The 13,258-nt window shown below is 39.7% G+C and overlaps 1 protein-coding gene across 1 annotated transcript; it reads right to left on the bottom strand.

Moving 5' to 3' along the window:
* Positions 1-2: 2 nt before the first annotated feature.
* LOC124646194 (L-threonine 3-dehydrogenase, mitochondrial) lies at positions 3-4,751 on the bottom strand. Its single transcript, XM_047186289.1, has 4 exons — positions 4,563-4,751; positions 2,421-2,945; positions 934-1,200; positions 3-347 (listed from the first exon to the last, which is right to left on the bottom strand). Exons 1-4 carry the CDS (start codon positions 4,657-4,659, stop codon positions 208-210), a joined length of 1,029 nt encoding a protein of 342 aa, XP_047042245.1. The 5' UTR covers positions 4,660-4,751; the 3' UTR covers positions 3-207.
* Between the last annotated feature and the right edge of the window lie 8,507 nt (positions 4,752-13,258).

The raw sequence follows: 13,258 nt of genomic DNA, 5'->3' as shown, positions 1-13,258 counted from the left end.
AATGAAATTATTATGTAAGCGTTTATTTAAATAACAATAAGTACTATTAACACTGACGTCTTTTCAATAATAAAACTGAGATGAGACTGGCTTATAAACTTAAGACAGAATACGCTTTTCAAGCACTCAACTGTGCTCCTGCACAAGGAAAGGGGCTCTTTCGAGTGACAAACACATGAATTGAGCAATCATGAGCAAGACTCCATGTTATGATTGTCCATTAGCAGCAATTTTTTCTTTCACTTCCTTTACCATCAGTTTGACCAGGCTGTCCATATCGATCTCTGGTTTCCAATTCCAGTCCCGTCTGGCTTCGCTGTCGTCGAACACTTGGGGCCAGGAGTCCGCTGAAAAATTATATAGAACATGGTTTAGAATTTTATAATGTTTGAAAATGAAAGACAAGGCTGACATGGACTATTTATACTATCGGAAGGAAGGTAAAGTGGCTTAGGGAGCATAAGAATAAAAGGTGGCTCTTATTTTTAAGGGTTTACTCCCCTATCATACTGATCAGTTATTTCCATTGGTTAAAGTCTGACGTTATTTACATTTTACCTGAGCTACTTCAGCTTCCCTTATAGCACCACTACCACCAGAGAACCACAGATGCCGAAAATACATTTTTCCACTTTGGTCGAATATAGCCTACTTGTAGCTGGGGGACTGGACGCCATAGATTCCCAGACTCCCTCCACTCCACGGGCGAGGTCGGTGTGCTGGGCCTTTTTAGTGGGTATACCGGGAACGTCTTTACCGGGGAGTCCCACATACCCCTCTCCCATCCCCCGACGGGAAGGGGATGCTTAATAGCATTTTTAGCCCAGCTACTTGTAGCTATGTACTATGTTAGGTATGCACATTATGTGTTTTCTGTCCTTAAACCTTGACTTCCTCAGCTTTGTTTACGTAAATACTACGATAAATACCAACCTATTTCCTGCCTGCTATCAGGCATGTAAGTGATCTTGAATTCCGGTATGTATTTGATCATTGCTTCTGACAGTTCCTCCGGGGTAAAACTCATAGATGTGACGTTGTATACTCTTCTGTTGAGGACCTCATTTGGTGCTTCCAAATACTCCGAAAGAGCTCGGAGAGCGTCTCTCACGTGCATCATGGGTAGTCTGGTGTCAGGTTTGAGGTAGCACTGATATTGACCCTTTCGGAGGACGTCATGGAAGACCGCAATGGCATAGTCTGGAAAACACAAGAATAAAAAAGTTTACAGAAAGACCTTAAGTAGAGTGACTCGTGGTTCAAAAAGTCTCACGCTTCGACTGATGAGTGAATCTTTGCTGTCATGGTTTTTCTGGAGCTAGGTGACAGTGAAAGTCTTTGCAGGGATCGATTTATGAACTTTGTAAGGAAGTCTCCTGACTCAACGTTAAGCCGTTGGTCCTGTTGTGATCTAAAGCCATCTTGTCTTATCAATGCTAATGACCCGATACAGCATCGGTTTAATGGCAAAACGGTCATACATACATAAGTATTCCTAAAATGTAGACCTTATAATAGTTATTTGTTATACAAGAGTGCAAAGTTGCTTTTTAACCGCGGGCTCAATTTTGATGACCGAGCAAGCGAAGGATTCTAAAATTGAAACACGAGCGTAGCGAGTGTTTCAATAATTAGAATCCTGAGCGATAGCGAGGGAATCAAAAGAGCACAAGGTGAAAAATCTTTGCACTCGAGTGCAACACGTAACTTTTCATCCCACCTCATCGAGGAAATTTCTAAACTCAAAAAACAAAATGGCGCGCACATATGAGCATCAAATTAAAAAGAAGTACCTATTAAAGTACATTTATTTGAAAACTCAGTTTAAAAATGAAACGAGGTTAAAAATCTATGTAAAAACAATAATAAATATTACTTAATTAATTGAATAATTATTTTAAGCGGTATTTTATTTGTTTAATATGTATTTGTTTGAAAAGTCTTATCAAGATTGTCACAAATGGAGTATTGCACACGATGTTCTAAATTCAAATCACTTTGCCGCTCTAGAGGATAAAAACGGCTTTTACACTCAGATATCAAAGGGTAAAACTACTCTTTTCGAGATGGTGGGATGAAAATATTATTGTTTGAGCAACTCACGTCCGCATGGAAGTCGGTCAGTTACCGCGTTCAAGGCTTCTTCACGTCAAGACAATTTTTGCATCAATACAAAAAAAACTACGTTACGTCATGGAATTATAACCAATTATCTTGGTAGCCGACTTGTTGCTATGGCATTAATGTTAAACAAAGACACGGTAAATATTTAAGAATATGGTATTCGTGAAGTCAGCCAGATGATGACTTGCTAAAAAGCCAAGGTATTTTAAAAGAACTAGCCTCTTGAAGGTGCCTGGTTTGGGTTGGTTAGGTAAAAGGAGGACTCTGGGAAAATTGGCTGAGTAATAAACCCTTACCTGTTGTACCACCTCCGGGTGGGTCACTAGATATGACACCAGGGAACCTCAAGCAACGGAAATCTAAACCGAATTTATGATAATAATATTCCCCTAACAACTCCGCATGCACTTTAGACACACCATAAATAGTCCTAGGTCTTTGTACAGTTATATTAGGCGTAGGATTTCTAGGAGAGTCCGGGCCAAAGGCACCTATTGTACTCGGCACAAAGATCCTTAGATTATACTGTTTGGCAAGTTCAATAACATTATGCACTCCTTCTATATTCACTCGCACGGCTAAAGGAACGTTTTGCTCTCCAATCGCACTGAGAAGAGCTGAGAAGTGAATCAGCCAGTCAACCCTGTGGTCCACAACAGTTTTTTGGAGACCCTTAAAGTCCAGAATGTCCACAAAAATGTAGGGCCCGTCATTGACGATGTCTTGGGAAGGCTTGATTATATCCGATAGGATTACGTTGTCTCGGCCATATTTTCCCCGAAGATACCGGGCGCACTCAACGCCTAGTTGACCGAGGCCTCCTGTAAAGATAACGTTTTATTTAAAAGAAATGATTCGGAAGCTACCTTAATTACACAAGATAAAGTATACCGACCGAATTACACAAGATATAGAACCTACTAAAAATGCTCTTCGGCAATTAAATCTGAACTACGTCATTAGTTACAATGTGTTGGTTCCGATACTGCGTTTTGAAACGCCTCGTGTTAGTCAAAACGTGGTGATACTTGGTTTTCCACACAAACATGTTATTGCAATACCTTCTTCATAATACTACGACGTAATGTATAGAGATTATGTACGTACAAGGAGTAATATTTATGTAAACAAATTACGCGGAAACGAGATCCTTAGATTTGCGAACGTCATCTTTCGCGCAACATTCTTATTCCGAAACAGTCTTTGAAAAAAATAAGTCTTTATTGTTTTATCTTAGTTGACTAACATCTGATTGAAGTTTCGCTATTTCTCGTTCATTGACATCGATATAATCAATTACATATACGTAGGTATCTATATTCTGATCTGTAATAGTGGAGATAAAACATAAGAACCTTATCGGTCTCGCACAAGACCCAATGTGTTACTGCCGCCTTGTGGGTCAATGTGATCGACCGGATCGACGTAAGATTATGCTTACAGTAGTATTAATAGACAGTTTATGATAAGCGTAAATTGACTTATTTATTCATTCATATCTTTAAAGAAAGCATCGTACTCGATTCTAAAATCGAGATCATCGATTTTGTGTTCCGCGCAAAATTAAAATGGTAAGCCTATGATGGCCTCTGACTAGTTACAAAAAATAAGACAAACATATATTTTGCATTTTTTTTTATTTGTTGTAGAGTGGCATTATTTATTCAAACATCAGGCCATTTTTCCACGCCCCTAGCATTTAAAAAAAAAAATTCGAGACGGTTTCTGGTGCAGAGTTTGATTGCTAATTTTTAATTGGTTATTTAAAGTTTTTTTTACCACTAGACTGGCTGGATCCCAGATTCCTGTACAATGACTCTTTATTTATTCAATTCCAAAAGAGGTATCACCAAACTTATTATTCGTCTATAAAAAACAATAGAGGATCATTCTTGCGCAATGTTTTTTTTGGTCAACGTTCACTCTCATCCCGAGGTTTCTGTATCATTAACCTGCTCCACATTATAAGTCGGTTTACCTGTTTGAACCACGCTACCACTGGCACCGGAATGCACGCGTTTGAGCAACAATTCGTCATCCTCGTGCACTTTCGCTTCATTCGATCAGTCAGGCTGATATGATTAGAAACGACTGCATTTTTCACTGGGATTATTTTATAACTAGTATTTTGTTGAATGCAGCCTTCACTGCATTTTATCCTTTCACTTAGACGGCTAGACAGGCCTAATCGCTTAATCGTAGCGTTAGCCTGATTTTAGCATTTATTTATTTTGTGATTTAGGACGTGATCGTTTTATTTTATGTATTTTTATTCTGTTTAATTAAATAGTAGTATTTTTACAAGCTCCTATATATCGTTATATTAGCGAAATGTTAATATTTTTTTCGGATACTTAATTTTTTTTTTGCGGATTTTTTTTGCACAACAGTTTTTTTATTAATTCCTTCCTATGTAGATATCACAAAATAAAACTCACCCGTAATTAAAATCTTTGGTGGCTTCTTTAATTTGCTTCCAGAATAATTTCTAACATTTAATTTAATTGAAGTCCGATATAAATTTCTTAGGAACATAATTACGGAGGATCTAACGTCAGATAGGCGACACGATAAAACACTGTGTAAGACGAACGGTAACTGGTAAACAGTACGCAGGGTCTCGCGTGAGGTGGAAACAGGTTGTAAACCAATATTACATCTACCTATGTAGGGTATCGTATGATAACCCCAGCTATAAAGAAATGAACCTTATTATCAAACTCTTAAGATGCAGTTGCGATCGAAAAGATTTGGTGGGTGTGTCGCCTCTTATGTCAATTTTTGTACAAACTTGACATTGAATTTTTTACACGGACAAATTAGCAGTGGAAAATTGAAAATATCAACTTTGTTAAGCAAAATTCGTTCGTAGGTATGTGTAGCCAGTATATCTTTGGAGGATTGAAGGAGGGTGTGTCACATTTTAGATCGGTACTAGAGATCAGAAATACCTAGTTTAGATGGCGTTAGAGAGCATAGGTTTGGAAGAAGAAGATATACAGACCGACCTCAAAGATAAGGGCAACGGCCTTGCTGGCCGTTGCCGTTTTACCCTCTTGGAATTCTTCACGCTGAGAAAAAAGAGGACAACTTGTTCCGTTATTAAAAGAAAAAAAAATGCGTTATTAAAAGAGTTTGGGATGCTTACATTTGGGCCGATAGCTGATCTCTGCGTTTGAACAGGAGGATAATGAACCAGTCACCGCGACCATAATATTATTATTTTCAAAATTGGTGGCAAAGCTTTTTGCGTTTTGCAAAATACTATGACTAGCATTTTCAAAAAACCGGTTCCCACTGATCATCATTGCTTTAGTTTAGGTGTTCTAAGTTGGGTTTTAGTTTTGATCCATAGACGGATATTATAATAATGGCTCCATTAGAAACCCTAAATATTATTTTAAACCTAATGTCAAGTGGTCTTGTTGTCGATTAAAAGGCAGGTCTTAGCTTATTATTATATTATTCATACAGCGAAAATGGGCTCGCCGTTTTGTTATTTAAATGAGCGTTGGTATCTGTTTGCGAAAACGAAGGATATTATTTGGCAGTATTTACGTCAGATGGTCACGTTCTGTAATAAACACCTTATTATACAAAAACACGTGGTTTTGTGATGAAGTCACCCTTGTTTGATAAGATGAGCTTAGCAACAAGAGAAAACCTCGAGTTATTAAATGTTCAAAGACCTAGGTACCTATTTAGTATTTTAAGGAAATATTATTGTTTTGGTACAACTGTGTCGTAGATTTCTTTTAGCATTCAGCACCATCTATTAGGTATGTTTTTGTGAGTGTGGTATTGTGAGTTCTTAAATGTTTCATTCTTCTTTTAGTTATACTTTGTTTAAAACCATATTTTCAGCCAGTCCTACAAAATAGATGCAATTTCCAAAAACGGCACGAGCGAATTTGAATTCTTAATTACCTATATTAGGTATTATTTTACGTGCTGTAAGAATCATACCAAAAAGCCATCGTTCGCGAAATAGTTCGGTTTCTTTGGCCAAACACAAAATCTATGTTTTTTTGCGCGACATCTAATACCAAGGCCAGTAGGATATAAAACACGTTTTTGCAAACTCACGTAACGCCATAAGATTTGGCAAAAAACTTACTTTGCATTCACTTACGACGTTATGGAATTGAGATTATTTTGTGATTTGATTATGATGAGGAATACATGTTAGGACTACCTATTTGTTTTATTTTTTTTGCCCAAAGTCAAGTCTCTAAGACTTGTAGGTACCGATGACATCGCGTCGTTGAAGCCCGAACTGAAGCTAAACCTAGGTTTAACCGGATACTGTTAGGTATAGCGGCTTAACTTAGTGTATCCTCATATCTTCGGTTTGAACTTGATGTAGCTAGCCTTCATCATATCGGAGGATTGGTTGTTTAAAAAGCTTCTCTCTGCTTTGGTGGAGGTCCCCTAGAGACCAGAACTCATTTATTTATTCGTGAGATGGACATAATGGACAGCAATTAGGTAGGTAGTGGTACCTTATGTTACTGTATATGTTGTGCGCCTTACAGTGGAACAACGAACAAGGGTAGTATTTAAATGTATAAATAATTATAACTATTACTAAACTTCTTATTAAAGATAAAGATTTAAAATACAATGTAAGTACCTATTGTTTGTATTTCTGATTACAGACATGTTTCAATAGAGTAATTAAGGCGACATATGGCAATTTCATTGTCCAGGCCCTTCCTAGTTACCACATTGTACGATTTAATCGAGATAAGTCGCTTAGAATTCTTTATTTTGCAAGTTTTTTTCAAAGAATACAAATTATGCAGATAGGTGAATATCTACGTCTACTAAGTTTATTTGCATCTGTGTATTTGTGCGAGTCTGTGCTTTTCCAAATAAAATAGGTACCTAATTGTAGGTATTTAATTTAAATGACATAACCTTTAGGATTAAGCTGAGATAATAGAATAAAGGTAGTTGAGGAAAAGGGTGAGTTCAGAATAAGGATATTATTACTAAGTGAAGTGAGTTTGGGATGAGAGTGAACATAATAGGAATGAGGGAAGAGCAGAGGTCTTAATTAATTACCCCAATTCTTGGATGAAATTGGAAAGAGTTCAGGAAGACAAGAGCGTGAGATCAGGATTAGGATAAAATTAGAGCGAGTTTATCAAAAGAAGATCGTGAGTTAAGAATAACCATGAGATCGGAATAAGAATGAGTTTTGGAAAAATGTTACTTTAGAATCAGAACGAGTTTATACTGAGGATGAAATTGGAATGACGATGAGATAAGAGAGGATCAAGGATGTGGTCAGCATGATCCTGATCATGTCTTCGCATTATACCAGTCCTCTAAGAGGCAAACAGCAAAAACAATGGCACCTCAACATTCACATCTATGATAGTCCACAAGTAGTTACGGGCGGCAGCACGCGCCACAATGGTGAAAGATAAGTTACTTGATGTGCATCGAGCTGTGAACCGAAAGTCTGGTGTTTACATGCGAAATACTCGCATCCCAGTTCACGTTGGGCCACCATAAGCCACGCTTGTCCAGTCAGTTGTTTTGTGATTGTTGCGTAACAGTGCATCTTGTTCTGACGTCTCAAAAGGAGTTGACGCTGCTGTGTTCTTTGCATCATCTTTGACGGTAAATGAAGGCCCCCATTAATGTTTGATTAATATTATCTCTAGTGGGTTTGTTTAGTGAATGATGCGTGTATGGAAATTGCATTGTTTTCTTAACTTTGATAGATTAGATAATGTGTTCTTGAAGTACGTGCCTTTGGAGGTAAATATATCTTACAGTGTGGTTAGAAAGACCAAGACCGGGATAGTTGGCGTTTTTTGGGGGAGATCTCTGTTCAGCAGTGGACGGCAATTGGCTGATATGATGATGGTGATTATGATGTTTAGAAAAACAGTGTCAGTCTTCTTCCCAGAAGAACACAAGAAATGGTGAAGGGTGTGCTTTCGAGGGCTGAGTTTTGTAAATTTTGAGGTCCAGAAAAATATTTCTGCAACCAAGTTTGAGTGTGTTAGTCTCAATGATGAGTGTGAATAGATGATATATCTACTGACCTGTTTTGGACCACAACAAGCTTTTTTTATTCTGCACCTTTAATATACAAATGCTAGTGACCTTTCCTGGAGCTTTTTTATTGCCATTATGCAATCGCCAAAACGGGTTTCAGGTACAGCTACTTACCAATAAATAATATAAAACAACAAATAAATCAGGTATCACAAATGTCTCATGCATACCTGCATGCACAACTGCATTAATTATTATTAGTGCTTAATTAAAATTTATTTTGCAGTTTTTATGAGGTATATTTACCTGTATACTTAGGTATACCTACGTACCTAGGTTTTTTTTAAAACAAGGGAAAGTGCACAGCTCTAAAAATAGAAAATCTAATAAAAATGCACGAGATAGGGATCAGTTGACGTTGTATGCATTACAGGTAGGTACACAGCACAATGCAGATATCTATAACAATCGGTTTTAATTCAGCATTCTAGAGGTAGATAGGGTAAGACCTAATAAATCTGCACTTTCGCTATTCCTAATATTCCTATCGTCGGCAACGATAAACAAATAATAATAGTAATAGCTGGAACTGCTGAACTGTCGAAGAGGCAAAGTTTTTTCGGCTTCCACTCCTCTATCAGCCATTACTAAGGTCCACTTTTGAACTGTCGAACCCATTCTTCTAAAATAAAAAGCTACATTTCTTCTAACTTAAGGGAGTTAAGAGGATTAGTAGAAAGGAGAGGGACTTTTTCTATCGTTGTTTTCTATTATTTTGGATAGATAGACCAAGGGAAAAATTCCTGGAAAAGGTTAGTCACGTGGCTGGTGATCGAGGTAGGCTGTTTCTCAGATGCTATTTAGTCATTTCAGGGATCGCATTCAGCAAGTGCACTTTACGCCTTCAGGTACTTATTTAATATGACACCTACAGGGTATCAACAATATACACCCTTACTTCACGACTTTTTATCTAGGCGCTTTTATCACATTAGATTAATTGGCAATCACACTAGGTATGTTCTTTATACGGGTTTCCTTCTAGAGAATTTATAACTTTATAAAATAAGTTAGGGCACTGGGTTAGTGTTTCACATTAAGCATTATTTTATGCGCAATTTACGGTCGTCTGTAGCCCTCAGCGGTTGCGGCTTCGCTCCAGTTTTCAGTAAATTGTTTGATTGCGTCATTTGTGTAGGTAATAGGTACCTATGTCAATCAATGTTAAGGCAGGTGATGGTTGCCTAGTACCTATTTAGTTCTAATGTATTTGTCTTATCTATTAGCCTCTTAAAAATAGCTCATTCGTAAAAATAATCTATACATATAATAAATCTGTAAAAAAACTGTGTCTGTACATTGAATATATTAAAAAAATAACAATTGGGTGGGGTTTAGAAACAGCAATGGAGCACAAATCCAAAAAAAAAATTCTGTCTGTATGTCTGTATGTCCGTATGTCTGTTTGTTTGTACACGCTAATCTTCGGAACTACTGGACGGATTTCAATGATTTTTTCTTTGTTGTATCAGTATTAAGCCTGGTCAACATATAGGCTATAATGTATCTTCGAAACTTGAAGACCTGATGCAGAACACCAACAGACCAACAAAACTATAAGAGATACAAAAATTATGCCATGGCAAAAATTGTTTTATGTGATGAGCATTTTCAGCTGAGATAATAAATTTTAAGATCTGGAACACCTGATGTGGAACCCCAAGAGCCCAGCTTCTCTGTACCATATACAGGTGTGACGTTTTAGCAAAAGTTGTTCAATTTGATCAGCACTTTCTATTGACTTATTCAAATTGAAGATCTAAAACACCTGATGTGGAACTCCAGGGGCCCAGCTAGACTACAGCATATAGAGGTGTGACGTTTTAGCAAAAGTTGTTCAATCTGATAAGCACTCTCTGTTGACTTATAAAAATTCCCCAGGAGCCCAGCTAGACTATAGCATATAAAGATATGACGTTTTTGCAAAAGTGGTTCAATCTAATAAGCACTCTCTATTGACGTATATACATCTGGAACACCTGATGTGGAACTTCAAGACCCTACACTTGAAATGTATAGAAACGAATGTTATGAAATAGGTGTGGTGAATCAAAAAAAGTAATTAGTCCGTCTTTTAGATAACCCTAAAATAATGGACACGCATTTTTTCTTTTCTCCTTCTCACAAACAAATCATAACGAAGATATAACACGCTTGAATTTTGAGTTAAGTCACTGCTAAGTACAAATTTTACATACCTAGACGTTTCGTCACGAGCCCCTCACTCTCCGAATTTGTTGTGTTATATCTCATTATTATTTTGTATGTCTCTTCCAGACCTCGGGACTACAGAGTTCCGAATTTTTGGGAGGCAAACGTGGGGCCGAAGCCAACACGCTGAAGCCCTTTTGAGACAACTTTAATGAAATGATGACACAAAACCGACGATTATCCCTTTATACACTATAGAAATGAGCCCAAGGACAATCCCCGGTGGACGTCGTTAAAAAAAAGACAATCCCCGGTTCTGTGCTATACCATTGCTAACTGTGGATGAAAACTACTTGGGCTATTGTGACGGGATGCTAATGGACTAGGAATGGGGAAACTACGGGAACTATGGCACCTGCCGATGACAATGTATTAGATACATGTAAAAATTGCAGGTTCAGAGACTCGCCAGCTCACTTACTGGGCCCCCGGGAATCAGTCACTGAATAGCAACAAGAGGGCAGCAGGGACATGAGCGGCTGAAGTGTGAGGATACTTCGGCGGATTTTAAACGCAGATTACGCGCTCCCTGTGGGTCACTTACCACGAGGCACCTACCCTCCGAGCAGGGCTACTAACCCTGCTCTAGCGACTCCACTCTTAACGGCCAAGCCAAGCCAGAGGCGTGAGACCTACCCCCGTCATGGTTCACTCCGACCGGCCGGAGATGGGGGACAGTATACTCTCCCTGGAGAACTCAGTATATATAGCCCCGCAGGGTAGCTACTCCCCGTCATCAGCCTCAGATGTCCTGCGGTGCTTATATCTCATTATTATTGTCGTTATTATCTCAAGAGCCTTTGTCTCAATTATGTTAGAGTCGACTTCCAGTCACGATGCAACTGAGTACCAGTGTTTTACAATGAGCGACTGCCTATCTGACCTCCACAACCCGGTTACCCGCTCAACCCAACACCCCTTGGTAAAACTGGTCAGACTTACTGGCTTCTGACTACGCATAACGACTGCCAAGAATGTTCAATGACAGCCGGAACCTACAGTTTAACGTGCCCTCCAAATAACGGTCATTGGTATCCAAAATATACGTAGAAAGTACACACGAACTTAGAAAAGTTGCATTGGCAGGTACTTGCCAAACCTGGAATCAAAGACGTACGCTCATACTTGAGAGATTGGTTCTCTACCCACTAAACCACCACGACTTCCACTAAGTCATCACGACTTTGTCATCTCAGTAACATTTAATGTTTTTTAACGTAATAATACGTGTAATATTTTTGCCACACACAACTTAAATGCGGACTAATTAGAATCACTACTTTTATCCCTATGGTCGCGTCTATTGCGGTTCAGTTCTCAGCGTTTTGTTTAGTCTATTGTGCTTTTGCCGTTGAAGTACGAAAATTAAATATATGGAACGTTTCTAATGGCTATGCGTATTCCGTTGTTTTCAAGTCAACGGGCCCTTAAAATTCAATATCAGACGATTCAGATCTTTGATTTTGCTGACCCCGTAGTCGCTGGCATAAGGGACAGGATCCGCGTACGAAGTCGCGGGCAGAAGCTAGTTCTAAATATAAAGGTTACGCTTTTATACCTACATCGTATTATCTTATGTACCTACAGATTTCCAGTCATTTCATAAGACATAGGTAGATACTTAAACTGCACATATTATTCATCGCATAGGTAGATACGTGTCTATATAGATGTCCACTCAGTCACTTACCTCGATGAATATTGAGAAAACTGACCTTACCTACTCGCGTTCTCCTTGTCATATCTAATGTCTAGAAATATCTATCTACCTAATCGCCACATGGTGCAATCGATTACTTATTTAAGTAACTAGTGTAGTATACCACAACCTCTTTATATAGCTTAAGAGTTTGTTTGTGGGTCGCCCCGTGGGAACTACTCCGCGTACCCGGATAAAATAATTCGCGCGCCGTCGACACGGGTCTGTCGTCTAAGTAGACAGAGGGACGATGAGTCACCCGAACTCACCGCCCACAGACCCACGCCTACGGTGGCCGGGAGTCATCTCGCGACACCCGGCGCCCATGGTGTCTACCTGGTCCAGCGCGGCGGCCGGGATGAGAGGTGCGAACTCTCTGGCGTTCCGCCTCCTCCTTCTCGAGCATGACCGCTTCGCAGAAGGAGGCGACGGCATCCCATTCCCTCTCGCCCCGGACCATGGCCTGAACCAGGGCCGGACGCGAGAGGTCGCCGCCGCCCAAAGCCTCGACGAGGACCCGGCGGTGCCCTTCCCACGCAGGGCACTCCTGGACTGTGTGGTCCACCGTGTCCTCGGGGCTGTCCGCACAATGGTGACACCCGGGCGCCTCCTCACGACCGATTCGGTGCAGGTACCTCCCGAAACAACCGTGTCCGGTGAGGACCTACGTCATGCGGTACGTGAGGGCGCCGTGACTCCTCCCGAGCCACTCCTCAAAGAGGGGACTTACCGCCACGATGGTGGCGTGCCCTGCACTGGGTTGCGACAGTCGCTCCCTCCAGGCCACCATGAGATTGCGCCGGAGCTCTGCCCGCTGCGCGACAACTTGCCGCGGCAACGGGGTTTCCCCCCGGCGCTGAGCCGCCTCGCGCCAGTCGTACAGGCGCAAGAAGACTCTCGCCTCCAGGCGATTATTCAGGCCTTACACCATTTTACTTAGAATTGAAGATTATTTTTAAAATATTATTATCTCCCTACCTGCTTAACAGGTATACCTATATCAGGGATTAATGTGGATTAACAAAAACATGACTTCTTATGTTTATGTGGCTCTATACATTTGTTGTTTCCTACTGTTAAACTACGTCTTTGGTAGAACTGTGTCACTCAAGATACATTTTACAATACACGTCTAAGAACCTTTATTTT

This window comes from Helicoverpa zea, chromosome 3 (genome assembly GCF_022581195.2).
Source record: "Helicoverpa zea isolate HzStark_Cry1AcR chromosome 3, ilHelZeax1.1, whole genome shotgun sequence".
NCBI classification, from domain to species: domain Eukaryota; kingdom Metazoa; phylum Arthropoda; class Insecta; order Lepidoptera; family Noctuidae; genus Helicoverpa; species Helicoverpa zea.
The sequence above is the reverse complement of the archived record's forward strand: the minus strand, read 5'-3'. Positions and strand labels throughout refer to the sequence as shown.